This window comes from Seriola aureovittata, chromosome 14 (genome assembly GCF_021018895.1).
Source record: "Seriola aureovittata isolate HTS-2021-v1 ecotype China chromosome 14, ASM2101889v1, whole genome shotgun sequence".
Classification (NCBI taxonomy): Eukaryota; Metazoa; Chordata; class Actinopteri; order Carangiformes; family Carangidae; genus Seriola; species Seriola aureovittata.
This window is the reverse complement of record NC_079377.1, coordinates 19,857,465-19,880,437: the sequence shown is the minus strand read 5'-3', so window position 1 is coordinate 19,880,437 and position 22,973 is coordinate 19,857,465. Positions and strand designations below refer to the sequence as shown.

Here is a 22,973-nt window from a genome sequence, read left to right as displayed (position 1 = left end):
CTCGCCCACTCTCACTGACCAAATTTTTTCCCAGCAGTCGCATCCTGCCCGCCAGCTCCAGCGCTACCGTTAGCGAGCAAATAAGGGAGTAGCGAGTCATTTTTACTGAGGAAATTACGTGTTAATATCTCGACATTATGCTATTTTGCTGACTAGTTCTTCTGGGAAAATGAAATTACAGTTTTACCGTGACGACACTCCTCCTAGAAGAGAAAATTCACTGTGTAAAGTCAGCTTTTTCACTTCGACCTCGGTAGCTGAACGGCTTTAGCGAGTCGGTTCGTCTTGACAAGCGAGAGGCTCAGCTGTCCGCCGCCGCCGTTGGTGCTTTCTTAGGCGAAGGGGGGCTGGTTTGGACAAAGCCAGTCAGATGTTGGACGGTGAAAAATATCCTCGGCACTCGAACCTTTTCACACCGGGTTGTGAAGCTGCATTGTCAAGCTGATCATCTGTCGTGAAAGTGCTAGCAATAAGGGGAGGAGTAGGGTCTATTTTTAAGAGGGCGAGAGTTTGGATCTCGCACCGAGGGAAGGAGTAGGGGGTGTGCGGAGGAACAAGACCCGCAGAGAAGAAGGGACCTAGGCCGAAAAAGATCTTGATGCCAGTGATGGCAAACGAGCCGATCATCCTAAACGTCTATGATATGGTAAGTAGAAATATATATATATATATATATATGCTGCTTTATCCAAGGACTACGGTCCAGTCGTGTTTGACTTAGCCATATCAACAATTCCCGGACGCGACGCCAAACTCCATTATTAAAAAAAGGTGATTTAATGCCTGGTTACTTATCAGCAGTGTTGCAAAGACTGAAGCTCATTTTCAAATGTTCATGGACCACTTTTCAATTCGGTATAAATTCATAACATCAAACTCGACTAATTTTAATTGCTTGTGGAAAGGTTTTTTCACTATTCAGATGATGTTAAAAACCAGAACTTTGTTAGTGTGTTCAGTGCAACTCACTCCATAACAGCATATCTATAGAAAGACTGTGTTTTCAAATCTGGAAAAGTGGTGCAATGATAACAACATAACTTGAAATAACTGATAACTGACTCAAAAACACACATATAATATTGTTTTTGTTCTGTAAATATTGAGTTTCCATATAAGGGGTGGAGGAAAATGGTCCTCATTGGCCCCTAATAGTGACCAAAGAGTTACCATTTCTTTACCTATTTCCTTTTATATTAATTCATGCATGTCAGTCTGCCTTGCTTTTTTGGATTTCAGTTCACTTGGCTCCAAAACAGGAAAAAAAATGGGACTTGAAACCAAAGTGCTGGTAAACCACAGGTGGATTTGAAAGTAAAGAGACAATTTCACCCAGTAAACACTTCTGTTGGAGAGGAAATACATCAATGTACATATCTTTGTTGCAGCAGAGGTTGAATTTCAGTCACTATGTTGTCACCATGCAGGGGTGAGTCAGTGTAGATGGGGGGCTGGAAATTGACTGATCTGTTGATGAATCATTGATTGATATGGATTCCCTGAGGTGGACAGATTACACCTAAATTGGGAATTGTCTTGTTTGGGGTTATAAAACAGCATGTTGGAAAACTAAAAGTTGCTATAAATGTTCACTGGGCTTTTGTTCCTCATTGTACATCTGATTTTTTTTATTTTTTTGTCCATTTTTTCATCCCCTGGTTCTTGTAAAAGCTCAGAAGAGATAACAGAGAGATATTTTTAATCCTGGATCAATACGAAGATCCCAATGTTCTAGACACAATTCATCTTCCTGCTCCTCTTTTATTTCTATTTTTAATCTGATTTATCGCTGCTCTGCTCCCTTTTAGCTGATGGTCAATATATCATGGCACGATGTTGCCTGTATTAACACTGAGGGCTACAGGGTCATTAAACAGTCCTTTGAGAATCTGTACAAATGTGTTTTCTTGTAGAAAGAAGGAGGACTGTATCTATAGTAGAATAACAAACACCATGTGAAATCAGGATTTGGCTGTGATAAGTACTGTTACTCATATTTACTCCCTAATTACTGTGTTTGTCCCATCCTATCTTTCTTCCCTACCTTCTTTTCTTTTATCTCTTGTCATTCCCTCTTCCATTTCCTCCCCCTCTCTCTTTCTTCTCTCCTCCCCCATTCTGTCTTTCACTTCCTTTTGTTTTTCACTTGACTTGCTGTCCACATTAGTTTCTTTTCGGTAAAGACTACAGAAGAGCTTTTATCTTTCTGTCTCACTTCCATTCATGTGAATTGCTGCAGGGTTCCTCTGCACTCTTTCACACGCATAGGCTTACAGAAGTTACTCACACATATCTAACACACAGACACATACGTAACTGCTTTCAGTTCATTGTTTTTTTTTTCTTAACTGATGCTGCATTTATCTTTACTGAGGTTAAGGTGTTTAGTTTGCATATGTGAAGGAGAGAATGAATGTGCACATTTTACTTATTGAAGGAATTTAGTGGTTTGTTCTTGTGCATGCAGATCACACCCATGCATATTTCTGGTGTTTGTATTTTTGTGTGTGCTACTGTGGGAACAAGATTTTGGCTTGTTTGCAGTGGCGCTCATTGAAAACAAAGAGATGATGGCTGCCGTCCATTCATTCATTCCCCTACTTTAAACGCTTCTGCCGTGTATTGATTAGGCCGTTCAGTCATGAGTACTGTAGGAAAAGTTACCGAACGACTTATTGGGTCTTGACTGGCTGATTGGCTGCTTAACTCAACTGTACGGCTGGTGGACTGGCTTCACGCTCACCGACTTTCCGTCAGGTTGTGGATTTCCTGACTTAGAGAAAAGAAAAGAAAACTGGGTGATGGAACCAAATCTTTTTCATTTTAACGTTTAACGACATACAGATCAGTTCCAGTGAGTGGTGCATGACTAATTTTCTTAGTGAGTAGTTGAGTCACTTTGTGGCTGACTAACAGTCTGTTGACTGACTCAACGTTTGCAGGCTGGTAGGCTGATTGATGCTATCTAACTCTCGATTGACAAGAGTCAATCAAGGGTCAAGAAAGGAGCAGTGCGACAATTTTCTTGCAGAGATTTAGGTGAGAAACTTGACGCCACCCTCGTGTCATGTCTGTACATTAATAAGTATGTATCAAAATATTTAGCAATTTCTGTTTTTGTACAGATTAAAATAATGAGATACAACGTTTTAACAACTAAGTTTCATATTTTTGAATGTTGGTGAGAACCATGCTAGCTGTTTCCACCTACCTCCAGTCATTATGCTAAGCTAAGCTAATCATCTCCTGGCTATAGCTTCATACTTGGTGCATTAACAGTGGTGTCAATCTTCTCATGTAACTCTAAGCTAAAAAGCGAACAACCATATTTCCCAAAATGTTAAACTATTCCGTTAGAGCTGCAACAACAAGTCAATTACTTAACTGAAAGAAAATTAATTGGCAAAGACTTTTATATTGATTTTTCATTTTTTAAACAAAAGACCTTTGACCATTGGTCAAACAAAACAAGACATGTCATGAGATTATTGTGTTCAATAATACACCTGCAACTTAAAAGCCTTTTCAGACATAAAGAGACTGCTATGCTGTTTTATAACTAAAAATTAGGGCTGAGTCAATTAATTTAGTCCATAATGTATCAGGGGATAGCAGAAGTTCTTCTTGTTAATATCTTAAAGTAGCTATTATATAATTAATTTGAAAACTTTCACAATCAGGTTAACACAGCATTAGTGACCTTCAGCTTAGTGTTTAGTGTCTGCCCTGCTGCTTAACTGTTAGCAGTTTTCCTAACATCGTTTTTAGCTGAAGCTGTTTTCCCTGTTAAAAAAGAAAAGCTCTGTAAAGCGACTGTACAATACCTGCCCAGCAGCAAACAGCAGACAGACACAGTTCGCGGCCAGCTGTGAACACAGTGGAGCATTTAGCAGCTAAAGAGCCAGATGTTTTTCTCTGGAGTTGGTAGAGACCAAAAACAAAGCTAAAAGAGAGTAGTTACTGGACTTATATTATTTAGGTGGCCAAAAGCATGACACCAAATGAAAGTTTGAGTTTCTCTGTGACTGCTGGGTGTGTAAATAAGTGACAGTTTGCTAACAAGTTTATCCATATCACCTTTTGTCAATATTGACAAATTGTGTCATTGTTGTTTCTCACAAGTGGTCAAAAAAACAGGTATGTAGGTAGATACAGGTTTAAGCTCAGGCATACATCTTCAAAAGTCTTTTTAACAGCCCAAAATCTGAACGTCTGTTTTATGATGCAGCGCTGTTTAATGGTCTGAACAGAGCCTGATTTAATGGTATACTGACCAGCTGGGTGACTGTTTAGGTGACTGGCTGTCTGTACCTACAAGGAAGTCAGGAAACTGTAAAGATCAGATAATTGCTGAGGTCAGGACGGTGGCGGCACACTGCAGGATCCCCACTCCCATCTCAGATGTTCACACCATCTAATGAACAGTGGCAGCGAGGGCTAACTGAAGGGCAGCCTGGCTGTGGGCCGAGGGGCAGTTTTGTGAGGGTGTGATTCTACTTCTGAGCAAGACCCTGAACATTTACTCAAAAATACTGATGAAACGACTTTTTCTTCTTTCCATTTGAGAATCAATAACATCACGTGACTTTCAGGAATATCTATGCAGACATGAGTACAGACACCCCCCCCCCCCCCTTACAATGCCTATTCTGTCAGGTCCTCCCCGCTGTCCCGCTCCCATCTCTGCTAAGTGGATTTCCTGACCAGCTCTGAGTGCTTTAGTACGCTGCTCTAATGAGACAGCATTATCTGCACACCACCTGTCAGCCGGCCAGCCAGCACCGTGGTGCACCACTGTATCTGTGAGAGTATGTGCTAAGACTTTAGGTTCAACAGCGTGTAGCCCGATAGTCAGCAGAGCAGCTTGTGTTACTCTGTGTTGGTGGGGAGTTTTGTTGTGGCGGATGCCCTGGGTCCGTTAGGGACATGCAGCATCAATGAGCCCAGTTCTTTCTTTTGTACCAAGGTAACGTGTGCCAAGACGAAAGTTAGTTAAGAATGACCAATGAAGCAGTGCTAGCTGTGTAGTGTATTGTAGCGAAATCGTCGGAGCCATTGCGTGTCTAATGTCAAAAATCTTGCACAATACAGAAACACAGAAGTCATCTAGAAACTCAAACAGTACCATAGGTTTGGGTTTGGCAACAACACAGTATATGCAGGGTGTCTGTCTTAAAAAGTCTGAAAAAGCTGTTTTCTGTTCCCTAAAAAGACCCAGAATGTATTAAAGTTCATAGACAAAGTTCTTAATATTATTTCTTCATTGCTGTAGAAATTAACATGCTCACAATGAGCAATTATTTTTTAAATTAGATGTCAACTCTGCCAGATTTTTTAGGTCCAGGTGACATTAACTGATTATTTATATTGCTCTGAGTTAGTGTTATATTGCCGAAAGAGACTGGGAAAAATTGGATCTAAATTTCAATGACTTGTTGTCCTTAATAAATAATTTTAAGTCTCCTGGTTTTCTGTCATCGGAATAGTTGATGATTATATTTCTGTCGATTTACAATTCAGTGAATGTTATTGAGCACTAGTTTTGACCTTTAACCTAGTTTGGATCTTATTCTGGGTGTGATGTTTACATGGAACATGAGAACCCTGGTTATTTATGTCCCATATACATGATACTATTCAGGGTTCTAAATATCTGTGCGCTTGATTTCTCCCATCTCAGCCACTATGTTCTGTATCAACACGTGAATCTTGTGTTTACATGCCACTAGAGCTGCAGCAGTTAGTTGATTAATTGATGGATTTTATGCTTTTCTTTGTAGCTTATTGAATATTTTTTTACTTCAGCCTGTTCAGATGTTACATTAAGCGAATGCAACGGGAAGCTTTCACTATTTTCTGACATTTAAAAGACAAAACAATTAATTGATTAATCAAAGAAATAATCAGCTGATTAATTGATGATAAAAATAATGGTTAGATGCAGCCCTACATGCAACAGTATCCTCTCTGAAAATAAGGATATGATATTCACGTGCACAACGGTTAATGTGATATTTTCAAAAACCTGATCATAACCAGGATAGTCACATGCACTCCTTGCTTCCAAAAATATTTCTCTATAGTTGTGAATTTGATCCAAAACATAACCAGACTTGAAAAGTTGTGCAAAGCTCATCCTCTTCACCTCACCCGGACTGTGAGAATGTTACAGGGATGATGCTTACCAGTGCATCTTACACTGTCTTTGCCAAAAATAAACAGGAATTTTGTTTCTGGAACAACGGCTCCTCAATATAACCAATAACTCACTTCACCAACTTCTATATTATTTCCACTCTTTTAGTCCATGACTGTAAATCAGCGGTCAGGACATTTTAACTTCATTAAAACATGAATCAAACTTCTGTAGTGCAGTGTCTGAAATGAACTCTTTGCTTTACAAGCTTTGAACAGACTTTAGAAGAGACTATTCATTGCAGGCACAGGATTTACCAGCTTTTGGCTTGTGGCTGTCAGCAGTTTCCTTCCCTCAATTTGAGTTTTTTCAGTTTGGTTTCAGTCAACGTGTTTCCGTTACAGTAGCGATGCACATGCTAAAGACATTTCTCTACATCTCCCTGCTAATCGTTCTGCTTAAAACTGTCGGAGATGATAATCCTTTCCGGAGAAAAATTAAAGCAGAGAAACGCAGCTTGGAGTGAGATGATTAAATATAAAGACATTTAACTGCAGCACCTAGTTTATCTCTTTGTCTTTCCCTCCCTCCACTTGTCTGTCTTTAATTCATTCATAAACACACACAACCTCCGTGCTGTGGAGGAGGCAGGTTTTGACGAGCTTTGAAGTAATGACGGCCAAGATAAGAGTCTTATTTCACCACTGGGGGTGGGGGGTGGGGGCAGTACTGTAATGAACTGGCTTTCCTGTGTTATTCCTGTGAACAGACAGGGAAGCAATCAGATTTTTCCTACAGTTACTCACTTAACATAAACTTAAAAAAAGCTGATATAAAACACAGCTGGCTGTTATTCCTGGTGCTTAAGTGCTTAAAATGAGATCGGTTAATGCAAGAAATTATGGTAGTTGCTTTGGGGTTGATGTTGGACATTGTAAAACTATGGAAAAGATTTTTGAAGTCCAAATAAGTGGATGTGAAAGGTGTTTTTCCTTGTCTTAAAAAAAAGGCCACTCACTGACTCTTGCAGGAGCATTTTTTAAGCAACATATCAACCTAATGTAGGTCAGGAAACAGACACACTCTGCAGTGTGAGACATTGGGCTGAAATGTTGTGCAAGAAAACCATGTTGGCTCAGCAGTCTTATTTTGTCTCTGATGGTAGAGAATCCTCTACATTTATTAAAATTTATTCTAAATTACTTGGAAATTACATCTGAATCTGAATTAGTCATCACTCTTTTTTAACCCTGTGTCTGAGTATTTTACAGTACCAGGAACAGAAATGCAATTATCTAGGAAATAAAATCTGTGTTCATCTTTTTTATCCCTTATCCCACTGAAGAGGATCAGAATTTATTACTTTAACATTTACCTACTTTAATTTCAAACTATATTTAATTGTTTGGCTGACAATGATCAGAAGTGTTCAGTGTAGGGTTATGTTCCTGGTGTAAACCAAGGGTACTACATACAGTATAAACATATAATACGAATAAAAACCTAAAGTAAAATGCATAATGTACAGTATACACCAACGTAAATAACAACTGTACAGTGTATTGACACAAAAATGGCCACATGAAGTGAGGCGAGTTTGTAAAGTGTGTTTTATGATGCAACATAGTCACACAAGCTCACCCTTCCTTTGAAGTTCTCATGAAACAGCATTGTTACTTCCTTAATGTATTTTCTGTTGAAACAGATCACTGGGGATTGGGAAAAAATGTTTGATAACTTTATTGGTTGGATGTTTCAGTCATACCCACAAGTGCAGCCTGAGGTCACCACTGAAGAAGAAATTTCCAGGTTGTTCAAGGCATTTTATGAGACGTTTGCTTTATTTATACAAAAGAAGTTCTGTTGTCAGGTGTGGACAGAGGGGGGAAATAGCAGCATGTGAAAATCATTTTTTTTAGATTTATGATTGTCTTCCCTTAGCTTTTATTTGTTCATATACAACTTTGAGGGACTCAAAATTTAATTGAAATCAATAATCCATCACAGCGACCTCCCTTTTGTTGTGATTGTTGGTAGAAATGTATTCATACAGTCAGCTCCCTTTACTGCTCCTCCTGGATTGCATCTCATGTTTCCGCAGAGGTCAGAGAGGTGACACTTCTGTCCAGCATTACTTACAGTCACTACAACATTAAGTTGGATACCTACCAGTTTAGTATTATCTACAACAAGCAGACAAGAGCTGTAAAGTCACAGCACCCTGAACAATGTTACTGAAATGAAAAAAATGCTGAGGAAAAAAACATTTCCTTCCTTAACTCACTCATCATTCCTGCTCTGTGTCAAATGTAATCCAAACAGCCAGAGGCCAGAACAGTGTCCACATTACTTTTATCACCGCAGCTTGTGTTTTAACTGTTATGCTGTGCAGAGGGAACACTGCAGTGCAATGCAGATACGTGGTGAACACTGCCGGCTCTGCCGCCACTAGTTGTGTTACATACTGTTTTTGCATAACAGGAGAAAGGAACTAACAGTAGAAAGGAACTATGAGAATAGTTTTTAAAATAGCTTTCTGTTGTTATCAGGCTGCTAAATATGTTTTGCATTGTAAATGTAAATGGTGTTTGAATATCAAGAACAGTCTGAATGTGCACGGTGCATGATAACCACGCCACCTGATCAGCTTTGTATTTAAATGACCTGATCAAAATCATATTCTGGCGTGCAGAGGCTGAGTGGCATGAAAATCTGATTGACCCGTCACTACTAATACTTCACTGTTGCTGAAAAGATTAGTCAATTAACTGATGAATCGATCAGTTGAAGATTAAATGCCAATAAATTTGATAATCATTAAAGTCATTTTCAAACCAAAAATATCTAATTATTTTTTATTATTCATTAATCTGCTGATAATTTTATTTATTTATTGCTTTGGTCACTAGAATGTTATAAATTAGTGAAAAATGCCATCACAGTTTCCTAATGCCCAACTAGATGTTGTCAAATGTCTTATTGTCTTGGAGTCAAATCTGAACATAGGAACATGATGCACACACTTCAGTGACATACACTTTCCGGGGATGTTGTTATGTCTGATTTCATTGCATAAAACATCCATAAATCCACTCAGAATCCTTACCAAAAAAACGATCCTTAAAACTCCTTGTCTGAGAATCACCACTTTGTTTTCTTCAGTATCAAAATGATCCAGTGATGTACAGTATGTCTCTACATCCATGAGTACTTTACAAACAGGAACTGCAAAGAGCTAATTCAGCATGCTTTTCCAATTATTTGGAATTGATGGACCAATTAATCATTTAAGGTCTACTTGCTGGTTCCAGCTTCTCAAATGTGATAATTTGCTACTTTCCTCTGTTTTATATCATTGTAAATAGTTCATCTTTGGTAACTGGTGGCAACGGTGGACACTAGGTCCACTGCTTTGATCCTGACTTAAATATCTCAACATTTACTAGATGGATTCCCATGAAATTTTAACAGATTTTTTTTATGGTTCCCACAGGATGAATCATTTTTTATCTAGCTTCAGGTCAAAAGGTCAAAATTTTGGTTTAATTTTACCAATACTTTGGGTTATGACTAAATACGTGCAATATTAGATTATCCGCAGCCTCAGAGATACTTTGTTTAGTGCTAATTATCAAATGTTAGCAGGCTAACATTCAAAATGAAGACAAGGTAAACATCGTACTCATTCCCAACATGGAGCATTAAGATTCCTAAATTGAATTATCCGAAGCTGTGTGCAGCTTGTGTATGAATCCACATTATATACTGTTTGAATGAGTGATTTTGGTAACTGTACTGAAGATGTAAGCAAATATATTATAGATATACTTTTATTATTTAGAGTCATTATTCAGCATCTTAAAATGTCAAATCAAGCTCTGTACCATGTTCTTCTCCTCCACCCTCTGTTATAAAAGATCTTTTTCACACAAACGAACTCTGCCTAGCAACAGTCTGCCCAATCACCTTGTAGTCACAGGATGTTCAGCAGACACTCTGCTGAAAAGATGGACGGACATGTCAGAGATCAGTGCTGCTGCAGTTATTGATTCTGTGTGCCCTTTCTTGTGTTTGTATGTGGGCTTATCTTATTGTGTGTGTGTGTGTGTGTGTGTGTGTGTGTGTGTGTGTGTGTGTGTGTGTGTGTGTAAGAGATCTTGTGTAAACATTTTCAGCCAGCTGCAATCATGGTCGAGTGTCAAGAAGACCGTGGCTGTCACTGAACAATAGGCAGTTAAGGTTAATTCGCTTTTGCTGGCTTCTTCTCCTTCCGATGCATCATGTGTGAATTTTTCCATTTTTGTGGCTCCGCTCTGCTGAATTATGAAGTTTTTTAGTAAATGACAATGAAAACATCAAAGTGCGATACAACAGCGACTCATTCAGTAATAAAGTTTGCTTGGAACACTCGCAGCCAGTTTTGGCACTGCAAGCCATCATGGGATTTAAAGTGTGATCCGAACAGGGATGTTGCCTCTTGAGCGACCATCTGTGATTACACCAATCGCAGTGAGCTACTTGTTTGCAAGAGTTACATACAAAATAATTTAAATTTTATTTGTGATGTGAACTGCTTAAGAGTCGGTTTCTATCCTTCTTGATTGTGTATAAAAATGCTTGAGCTGTGTTTAAAATTCTGTAATCTTCCACTGTTCAGTGTATAGAGAATCGCTCTGTGAAATATTTGAATCCAGCAACAAATGAGAGCTGAAATGATTTGTTGATTAAACAATAGATATAAAAATAACCTGCAACTCTTTTAATAATGAATTGTTTCAAGCAAAAATAGTGAATCAGTGCCAAATATTCTCTGATTCCAGCTTTTCAAGTGAAAGGATTTCCTGCTTTTCTTTGCTGTATATCTTTGTTAGCTAAATGTTTTTGCGTATTTGGACTTTTGGTCAGAACAAGACATTTGAAGACGTCATGTTCAGCTCTGCAAAGTTCTTATTGGGTTTTTTTGACAATTTTTTTGAAGCTTCGTTGATCCAAGAAATAATCGGTAGATTCATCAATAAAGACTATAATGGATACTTGCAGCCCAAAGTTAATAATAAGAAATGGCAGTTTGTCAACAGAGAGAACTGACTAGTTTGTTTCACAATGTTAAATCTGTAAGTATATGTAGTTTATACATATAACACTCTACATTTTGTTCACAGTACAGACACAGTTAACCAGGAATAAGTTATATATCATCTTATATGTTGACATTCAAAATGTCTCGTCTGTGTTGGTTGAAACAGGCAAAGCTGCAGATGCAGATCTGAATTTATACAAAGACATGTTTTACTTTTCGTTCTTTGTCTTCTTCTCATTCTGTGTCCGTTTCTGTCTCTTTCTGTCTTCAGTACTGGATCAATGAGTTCACCAGCTCTCTGGGCATCGGGGTGTTTCACTCAGGGATTGAGATCTATGGAAGAGGTAAGATTACCCAGACACATGACACCGCACATATCAGGTCAGCTGCCTGAGGATGGGGGTTCAGAATGGATCCCGGATATAAAACATACATCACTGTGTTCTCTTCCAAGCATGTCTGGTTGAAACTTAGATATTTGTCAAAGACAAGACTTTTTGTATAAAAATAACATGTACTCAGATGTGCGTTTTCATGTTGTGTGTGTTTAGAGTTTGCCTATGGCGGACACCCGTACCCATTCTCAGGGATCTTTGAGATTACACCAGGTGATGCAACCGAACTCGGCGAGACCTTTAAGTTTAAGTAAGTATGGGATATTAAGTGTTATTATACATGTGTTCTCTGATGTGGAGGGTTGTTGTTGTTGGGGGCGGAGAAGAAGAGATTTAACCGCTTCTGTGTTGTCCAGGCGTTTCGCTGTCGTCAGAGGTGTTTTAAGGTTTAGACAGGTTAATGCTGACACAGTCTAAGTCACAGTTTACAAGTGAGTTTGTCAGGTACCTGGCTCAGCAGTCAGTGAGTGTGCAAGAGAGTCTGTCATTCAGTCCACCACTGAACTCGTCAGTCCGTGTCCTGACATGCACTTAAGTAACTGCCGTACTGCCTTCTCCGCTGAGGTTGTTTTGTTACCATCATCAAAACACGAAACCCTGTTTTCCTTAATGAGCGCAGAAGATCAGATCATTTCTACTGTAGAACACAGATGTCTTAGTTTGTGTTTGCATGAACCAGTTTCTTATGGGTTTTTTTTTTTTCACATGTGCATGAGAGAGTGAACATCTATTTGTCCTCTCTTCTCCAACACACACACACACACACACACACACAACCGAAAACATGACATATAAAATAAAAATAAAATGCAGGAAGCAGCATGTGTTGTGTCACTAATACATTTAATATAAGAAAGAAATAACATTACTGACCTGCTGCAGGTATCATGGACTTACAGTAAAAAGGTTACTACAGTGCTTTTAATAGTGTTCTCTGATTACCTGTACGACCTGGTTTGTCATAGTAACTTAATGCAGGTAAACGTACTGAGTAATCTAGTCAGTAATGAACTGATAGATTCACTCTGACAGGTAAATCATCCCGTCTGTAGATTAATTCAACATCAACATTTGATGAAGACTTTGACGCAGTCACCATCAGTTTTTATTAGTGTTTGAGTCAGGAGTTCCCCACTGAATTAAACAGGACCGATCCGTCAAATGATCATTGTCCAACAGTCAGCCAGACAGTCCCGGCCTTTTCTGTGTGTCCAGTCAACCAGTCAGTCAGTGAGCTGGTATCTTCTTGTAATGAGGGCTACTGCTGGTTATTGCTGCTACAGGAAGGAGAGATAAAACAAAAATGCATGAGTGGGGAACACAGAGAGAACAGCATGTGACAAACATTTTTTGGATTTCACACTCGATTTGCTCATGGTTTGTGGCAGCTGAACAGAAACAGTGAGAGAAAACAGAAGAGACTGAGCAGAACAAAGGTGGAATTTTATCTTGTAACTGGGAGCAGGAAAAGAGGGAAACATGATGCAGCTCTGTGGTGATTTTAACGGCTTGTGGCTTATATTAACGGTTATTTTCATTATCTATGAATCTGATGATTATTTTCATGATATAATTGGTCATTTGTTTTGTGTTTAAAACATAAGAAAATTGTGTATGTAATTTCCCAGAGACCAAGGGAACATCTTCAGATGTCGTGTTTTGTTTGTCAACAGTCAAGAAGCCAAAGATATTGAGTTTAATATCATGTACAACAATGAAAAGCATCAGATAATCACATCTGAGAAGCTGGAAACAATAAATATGTCTTAGAAAATGACTAAAACAATTCTCCGATTATCAAAAAAGTTGCCAATTCATTTTGTGAAAAGAACAAAAAAAAAGGGCGTTGAGCAGGAAATAAGTTAATCGAGGTCAACTACAGAAATGAAGGTGCTTTTAAATGTGACACTCCTCTCACAAGAGTCTAGTTCAGGGCCATTTTGTCAGATTTTTACTGCAGATGAATTCAAGTCTGTTGCGGTGGAGAGACAGGAGGTTCCCAGTCAGCTCAATACGTTTTTGGATTCCCAGAATCATCCGAGGTTGTGTGTGTGTGTGTGTGTGGTGTGTGTGTGTGTGTGTGTGTGTGTGTGTGTGTGTGTGTGTGTCTGTCTGTCTGTGTGTCTCGCTACCCAGAGCAACTGTGCTGCTGTATTACTTCTGCTCTAGTTGATCTGCCCTGTGGCTTTAGACACACTCTGCCTGACACTCGCTGCCAAACGAATCCAGTTCTCTCACCCAGGCTGAAATCCATCATGTTGTTCTGATACCAGTGTAAAACATTGGATCAAGATATTATTTCCTTTAAACCTGAAAGACACTAAGCAGGTAAATCCAGGTGAAAAGCTGCTTATTAAAAAGATCTGGTAATTACATTTTAACTTATTATATAATAATATATATGATAATATTTATTCAGGATGTTATTACATGACAAGTAATGATATTTTAACCTCAATTCAGACACTTGTCGGACTCACAGTCACAGATAGATGAACCGGAGACTCACAGTGCAGCTGGGAAAGGAGTAGAAATTTATAAACAGCTACATTTTCAACAAAACTTTCAACATTCACATTATTTATTCCAGCACTTCCATACACCCTTTCACTACCATCCCCCTGTTTAAATGACCTGTATGACAATGTCTGGATTACTCATCAGTTTTGTTAAGTACGAGAAAATTAGTGAATAATTCTCAAACATCCCACTTGAGAACCAATCCGTTTGTAAGAGTCGTTCTTCCATGAAACTCGTTGGTTGTGCAAAAAGAGGTTGAAACAAAATGTCCTGAAGTCATTCTTGATGTGTCATCAGTAAGTAATAAAATGAAGTAACACCTGCCTCCACACCCTTTTCCCGCTCGTCTCTGTAGAGAAGCCATAGTCCTGGGCAGCACGGACTTCACAGAGGAGGATGTGGAACGGATCGTGGAGGAAATGGGGAAGGAGTACAAAGGCAACGCCTACCACCTCATGCACAAGAACTGCAACCACTTCTCCTCAGCACTCTCAGAGGTAGGTGTAGGTCCAGAAACCCCCCCCCCCCGTCATGCTCAGTTAAATTCTATTAAAGTGGAACCCTCACTACATCTTGGTTTAGTCTCCCCTGTTCTGAGTGTGACTGCATGAACTAGCTCTCTGTGTGTGTGTGTGTGTGTGTGTGTGTGTGTGTGAGTGAGAGAGAGAGAGAGAGTACTTTCAATCGGCTTATCCTGGTGTGACTAATGAGCAGGGAGTCTTACAGTTAGCATCTAGCACTGAGATGGGGATTAGGACACACTGATACAAGCCCAGACATGCAGAGCCAGCTGGAAAACATACACACTTCTAATACACACACACACACACACAGATGTACAGTATATACCACATGTGAGGATACTCTCGAAGGGGAAATGCGCAGTTTAAAATTGTGATATTCACACATACATGGACAAAAACATGCATCACATCAATGCAATACACAGAGGAATATAGAGACACACACAGCACACCAGAGGGAGGCAGCTCTGCCCTCAGGATTTGATTCTCATGTTTACTGTAACCTCATTAATATGGGAGGTTGACTTAAAGAGAGAAAGAGGCGAAAACGATTGGACACGTAGATGGTCATTGCAGCTTTGAAAGATCAAGCATCAAGAGCGATGTCACTGCACAGTCTTAAAAGGTCCCAAAAGTCCAAAAAATTATTCTCAGTTTAAACAAACGATTGTAAGAAAGAAAGAACATCTTTGTGGTTTGTAAAAGTAAGTTGCAGTAATCGGACATGAAGTGGGCTTCCAGATATATTATAAAATTTAATCAAATTTGAGAAAATCAGCAAAAGAAAATCGATCCACTACTGTTACGGTTTTTGTTTTGTCATATTTAAATAGCATCAAGTTTTGTTTGATGCTGATATTTTGCTGTGATGTCATTAGCTATTAAGTTTTTTAAGTGCTGCAATCAATATTTTTACATTAAAATGGATCAAAAAACTAGGAAAAAATGTGAAAGAAGAGAATTATCACCCGACTCTACATTTCCCCTCAGCTCTACAGAGCGTTTTAACACGCTTGAGCTCATAGCTTTTTTTGGTTTTATAGCCCATAACCTTTTGATTCACTCTCACTGCTCTCAGAACCCCATTGTTCACTACATGATCAGCAATAAACTGCAAATGGACGAGGTTAGCGACCCACTGGTGAACATAGTGGAGCAGCTACAGAGATAAATATTTCTCTCAGGAGAACAGAGTTAAGAGGAGAATGAATATTGGACTCATCATTTATCAGATGGAAAGAAACATGAATAGAAAACGAAAGCTAATTCAAGTTACAGCTAAAGTTGCTCTGTATCTGCTGGATGTGAAGGGGAAGAAAAGCCACCGCGTTCCAACATGTTCACTGTATCTGCAAGGCGAGTTTTATTTGCACGTTTCAACAACCTGGCAATTCAAAGTACTTTACATAAAATATCAAAGGCATTAAGACAAGATGTAAAAGAAAAATACAAGAGAAACATTTCAGTTATTTGGGCAAAACACATTTAATTTTGATGATTTTCTTTTCTTTTTTATCTTCTTTTTATTTTCGAGGTGAAAAGAAGTAAATACAACCCCTGCAGAAACATATGTTCAGAAATGAACCTTTCGTCACATGTTAATGGATTGTTAGTTTTTATTCAAGCTTTCCTGTTCTTGACTTTTTCACCCTGTCTTGCTGCTGATCACTTTCAGGCTGCCTTACATTCACACAGCTTGTTCAGGATCTCTCTGATATTTAGAAGAATCCATTTTTTTTCTGGTTAATGTTTTTGCTGAGCCGCTGGCTGACATGCAACCTCAAAGCAGAATATTTCCACCCACATGCTTAACAGTTGACAGTCTCTATTTTTTTTAAGTTCATCAAATAGAAAGTAACAGTTGCATTAACATTCGAAGGAGCATATTTTTAGCTGTTTGCTGCAGGGGTTGTTTTCACTTCTTCTTCAAAATATGTCATTTGAGCAGGGGTGACCAAACTTTTGAATACAAATAGTAACACAAAATAGAACAACATTTATCCCCATAACATAATAACATTGCCAGTAATGCTTTAGTGTCATATGTGTTGCATCTCATTGCACTGCCCCCAAGTGGCCAAAAAAAAAAGAATGAATGCGGGTTTAAGGAGGTCTGCATGGAGGAAGGGTTTAAAAAGATCTTTATGCCTCGTTTTTTCTCTTGTGTTATCTTTTTCTCGCCTCCTCTCTTTATCTTCTCTTGCCTCCTAGTACTGGTTATTTTTATCCAGAGTCATATTCGGGTGTCTCCTATAAAAAGCCGGCTGATCTGCCATGAACAGCTCATGTTGGTGATGTGAAAGCTTGTTTTGTGAGTGTAAAGGGGTATTTTCAAAATAGCCTCACCACCGTGTGAATTCTGCAACTGAAGCTTATTTTTATTTCACCAAACACCACACCAGGTGATTTTTTTTATTTATTTATGGATTAACTAGAGCTCTATGTGGTGGATTTAGACTTCCTCCTTGTAGTGGAGGCTGTGCTCATCTGTGAGGTCATCTGTGTAGTCACGATACAGAGCATTCGCACCGATTTCTTCTTGTCACAGCAAACGCATCTCTGATATAAACATTGGATACAATTTAGTATCATCTGTTGGCTGCATATGACGTGACACAACATGCAAAATCAACTGCTTTGCAAGACATTTTTGTGGTTAAAAGCAATTCCACTGTCTCTTTCTCACACCCATCTTAAAATAACAGCAGCTTTGGTAGTGTGTGATATAAGTACACTTAAGCCCTTTGACTGGGAAACACTGAGTTTCTTGTCTCAGAAAGTCGTAATGGCGCTGACAGAGCTAAGTGATGATAATAAGCCCTCACATTAACAGTGTTAGTCTGTTATGGGAAGGAGGTGAGAGAGAAATCCAATCCAAGCCTCCAGCCCATGTACGAGCAGTTGGTTAGTTACAGTACATGGATGAATTGCTATAATAGAGGCATGTTATGGCATTTCGCTCGGTTGCCACGGTGTCTTGGGATTTTTCTTTTTTTGTTTGTTTTTTTAAGGACGCAGAAAGTCAGGAAATATAACAGAATTTCCTTGAAATGTCAGAAGTTTTTCACTTCACAAGAGAATAGCAGGATGTATTTTCAAGTTACGCGTCCATTGTTTCAGATTTTTTTTCTTCCACAGCAACCTCAGCTAAACTTGGAAAAGACTCTGATTTCCCTCTCAGATTTCTTCTGACATTAACAAACCAGGGAGAAGTACGAAGTATTTGTAGATCCTGGAAGCATTTTGGTTTTAGTGAGCAAAGGAAACAGAAGATTTTCATGGAATTCACATTGAAATCAACATTAATTATAAGAATGAACTGTTAGGAGGAAAAAATACTGCCTTCAAGCTTGGGGAATTGTTGGTGTTTTATTTTGTGTTTTCAGTTAATCTGATGGGGAAAAAAAAAGGCCAATACAAATTTCCAGCATCCAAAGTGACCTCTTCAAAATGCTTTCCCTCTTTCTCCCTCCTCAGATCCTGTGCGGCAGGGAGATCCCTCGCTGGGTCAACCGCCTGGCCTACTTCAGCTCCTGCGTGCCATTCCTCCAGAGCTGCCTGCCCAAAGAGTGGCTGACCCCGGCTGCCTTACAGTCCAGCGTCAGCCAGGAGCTCCACGGAGGAGGGGAGCTGGAGGAGGCCGAGGACGCCGCCGCCACAGCCTCCCTGGCCTCCATGTCGCCCTGCTCGCCCTCATCCTCTTCCAGCCCCTCCTCCTTGCCTCGTCATTCCCGCCACCAGCCCCGGCGGTAGAGGGTGCAAAGTCTGCTGGGAAACTTATGGCTGGACTTGCGGTCAGGAAACAGAATAGCTGCAGCAGCTGATGAGTCCAGCTACCGCCAAATGTCCTGTCAGACTGTCCTCGAGCAAGGGACTGAACTGCGACCTGCTCTGGTTAAGAATGTCAGCCAAATCCCTGCAGTGATCCAGAGCAGTGGAACGGTTTCTCCTCGCAGGGGGAAGGAGATCTCGCCGCTGACAAAGGCATGTTCCGTCAGCGAACATTGCTGACGGATCACAACATCCCATCCAAAATCCAAACTATCTCCCTTCTAGTCTCTTTTATTATTTTACCAGCCAAATCACAACGCAGAATGGAAGCAGAGCCGTTTGTTTTCGTGCCACAGTGTTTCATAATTTAGGAACGTTTACCAGCCGCGTTCAGACTTTAGCTGCAGTTATAATTGTGGATTGTGCTAATCTCCACCTTGTTGTAGTGGAAACCAGAGTGAGGGGATGCTGCGAAAGAAGTGCAGGTTCGGCTCAGTTTAAAACCACAAGCCTGCGCCAAAGGAGCGACCAGTCAAGACCAGTAACGACCTGATTTAGATTTGATTTAGAGTCGATGTTCAGTGAGATCATTTTTAAAAGATCCGGGTAAACGTGGACAACTGATGTCTCTGGTTTCTTAACTTTCCTAAGGTTGTGGCTGTGTTGCTGAGTTGGGTGGGTTTGTCCATTACCACTCATCACTAGTCTTTCAGTTGTTTGAAGGTGAATAATCTTTACTCTTATCAGCCAAGTGGAGCTAATTTAGGATGGATCGAGAAGCCACCACCTCGGCTGATTTTAACGGCAGAGAGACCTGTCAATCAAATCAAACATGCCATAAACATGTTTAATATTGTCTGTATGGAACAATAATTCTCAAAAACAGTATCAAGACTCACATGATGAGAAGTACTCCTTTTGAGAGCTTTATGTCTTCATATTTCTAGAGAAATTGAAGGCCGTTTATAGCTGTTTAATAACTGTTTAAATATGGGAATAGCGCAGCACATTTTCAGACAAGCTCGGTTCTTAACATGAAAAGTGACAGAAGTGGTTGTCAGGAATTAAACAACAGCTCTAGAGGGAGAAGTTCAATCATGAATATACTGGCACCTTCAGGGGTCACCAGATGACTATAGGGGGAGATGCTTGTTACCTTAAAATAGTTATATAACCTAAATCAGCACACATATGCATTGTAATTCAGACTGAGATCAAAATGTGGAGTCGGTGCGCAGACGTTACTTTTTTTTTTCATTGATGTTTTTTTTTTTTTTTTTTTTTTTTAAATATCTTCACGAATATATGTGATGTTCGTTTAATTACAGTCTTAAGTTATCTGCGGTCCGAATAAACTTCGGATCATTATCATGTTTTTAATCGCCGGTATAATTTGACTGCGGCTGGTAAACGTTTCCACTGCAGTCAGCTGGAGCTAAGATGTTTTCAATATTTGGCTGGTAAACTTTTGAAAGCAGCACGCGGATTTTGGACTCGAAACACTTTGCCTCGAAATGCTGTGTGTGCATCAGGACCTCAGCCTTTTGTTCTTCTTTTACAATCTTGTTACTATAATCAGCCTGATTTTCCTCAAACGCCACACAGACACAAATAAACTGATCCCTAATGCACCTCGGATGGGTTCAGTTCCAGGTAATCTTTGCTTCCCAAGTCCCTCGCTTCTTCTTTGTCCCTTTTTGTCAGGTATCTGTAGCAGCTCTTAAAATCCTACCTGTCCATCATGGAATAACCACACCTGATATGATATAATTGAACTGGATGAAGCAGATTTTTAAAAATGTATCAGCCTGTAAAGTAATAATTACAAAATGGCAGCAGCTATTTCTTCACCGATATTATAATCTTGTTATTTTTTAAATTTAAGAATTGGGTTGCAGGGCAGGCAATGACTTAGAGGTCAGTGTAAACTTTTTGTTACCAAGAAGGCTCTGGGTTTAAATCCCAGCGTACAATAGAGTGAATTCTTTCTTAGTAGCAACTGCCAAGGTGCCTTTGAGCAAGGTACTTAACCTACAAGTGTCCCAGTGGCCACCAGTAAGACTGTGGTTGTACTGGACTGCTCCCAGTTCTCAGTGTGTTCATCTTTGTAACCGTAAAGCAAAACGTTTCGTCTTCACCTGAGCAAGTCAAGTAAACGTTGATGGACTCCATGTCGGTTTGTAATCAACACAAACATCTGTGACGGAAGGGAAACTGAGGAAGAGTGTGTCTTAAATGTTAACCCGCTCTGACTGACCTGTGATCAGCCGTGGACCCCCGACAGTCAGACTCCTCACATCTGTGTCTACTTAGGGATGAAGCACATCGGTGTTAATCTGGAGCATCACAAGCACATTTTAAGTTTCATGTCAAAAGATTTATACTTTTATTTTATTTTGGGGGGAAAAAGTGATTAAACTTATAATGTACTATCATTTTAATCATTTTGAACAACTGTTGAGCGTAATTTTACAGGAAGATGCTGCTTCTCCAGATGATGAGCACCTCATTTAAAACTCTATATATGCTGTTAGCAACACCACGTATGCTGCATAATGTGTATTGTCCCAAACAACAGCCATGGATGTGTTGAAAACATATTTCTCAGTTGATTTCACTTGTTTTGCTGGAAGTCTGAGGACTGGACTACAAGCAGGAAAACATGTTTGTTTGTTTGTTTGTTTGTTTGTTTGTTTTTTAAAATCCTTTATTGTATTTCTATGATATATGGACTCTGGCCTTTTTGTCTGTTTTGTTTATGTTTGATAAACTCAGGACTCCAAAAGGCTTTGTAACATAATCCTTTAAACTTTTTTATTCCACATTTTATGTTTGCATTGTTGTTGCTTTTTCTAATGCAGTAGTCACTCCATAGAGCTTTTGAAGAACGCACTGTGGCGGTGCAGTTTTATACTCGTCTCTTTGATAAAGGAAAAAAATGAGCTTTTGTTTACAACCTGGATGTTTATATGTGAGCCTGTGCTGCTCTTTGTTTTCCTGTCTGTGCATGAATGTGTGAGTGTGTGTGCACACTCGTATTATAAATAGTTAGTATCAACAACAAGCTGCCAACTGGGCCACATACATTTCCATATCTCTCTCACACACACACACACACACACACGCACACACGCACACACACACACGCACACACAATCTGCAAAAGGGATCCATCTTCACAAATGCAGCGGGTGTTTCCAAGGTATTTTTTCAAAAACACTGCTGCATCTTTAAGAGATGGGATTTCTCCACACGTGTAACCTTTTTGTTCTCGATCCTAAATTTCGGATATTTTCAGTGACATTATTTTGGTGCCGTGACAGAAGCAGTGTTAAAGCAGGACCCACTGTAAAACAATGACATTTCTCACAAAACCAGCATACTTATCTGACTATGGAGTGAAAGGATTCAACTCAACAACTGTGTTATGAACTTAATTTAAATGTTACTTTTTTTGTAAATCTGAGTAAGAAAACATAAAACTTTATTTTTAATGCACTGACACAGACTGACACACACACTTCTACTGCTGTCAGCCTTCTGCCGGCTGGTATTTGTACTGTTACTTGTCTGTGCTTCAACAAACAGACGCTGAGGTTTCCCCTTAACCTTCATAGCTTCAGATAGTTTATCCATCGTCTGTTGACAAGTACAGAATATCTCACCAAAACACACCAGCTGATCCTGGATTTACCAACATATGTAGCCTTTCGTTTCTAAAGGCTGAGGATGAAAAAGTTCCAATCGCAACTTTAAACGTCACAAATCACCATCACTGAGGCCAAAGATCGCTGCAGCGACACCAATCCTTGCTCTTTTTTTTTCTTAACAGCCATTTAATCATCACAACTTCTTTAATGAATGTCTCGTTTTGGAATGAAACGATCGTTCTTTGAGAAAATGGATATTTGCACCACATGTGTGAGCTATGAATGTAAATTGGGAAACCTCAGTCATTCAAACCCCAGAAAAAAAAAAAAAACTGACTTCAACTGTTTGAGTGAATTTTCACAGAGACTTCAACGGAGCCAAACAGATTTGTACCCTGTCGGAAAGTTATTAAAGAGGCGTATACAATCTGTGACTTTGATTCTGTGTCATTACTGTTTTAGTTTATCGGTTATTCTAGTTAAAGTCTACTTTAATATGGAAACTAAGGAAAATTTGGTTAGAGCTTACTCAAGCCAGTAAAATACAGTTCATCATGTCTGTCTCTGGTGAATCTGCATCAGCCACTGGGTGGAGACAAACACCCATCAACGACACAGCTACAGACGTGAGGGAAATCTGTGTCATTGTCAGTGACCGGCAGCTTTTTAAATCCACCTGAAGGTCTCAAAGGGGACATTTTGTGTAGTGATCATTCTGAAACTGATTATTATCTCATCTGGCTGTAATTTTTGTCAGATCATGAAGCTCATACAGTGAAATGTGAATAGATAGATGTTTGCGTCAAAATCCTCTACATTGACACATGACTTCTGTGGTGCCTGTCATGATGTGAGAACCTTAAAAAAGGAAGAAAGTCAAAGCTGATGCAAAATGAG

General features: G+C 39.4%; 1 protein-coding gene across 1 annotated transcript; it reads left to right on the top strand.

Annotated features, from left to right (window-relative positions):
* Positions 1-42: 42 nt before the first annotated feature.
* On the top strand, positions 43-22,507 carry desi2 (desumoylating isopeptidase 2). The gene is made up of 5 exons (XM_056394691.1): positions 43-646; positions 11,488-11,560; positions 11,768-11,861; positions 14,487-14,628; positions 18,133-22,507. The coding sequence occupies exons 1-5, from the start codon at positions 599-601 to the stop codon at positions 18,406-18,408; spliced, it is 633 nt and encodes a 210-aa protein (XP_056250666.1). The 5' UTR covers positions 43-598; the 3' UTR covers positions 18,409-22,507.
* Positions 22,508-22,973: the final 466 nt, after the last annotated feature.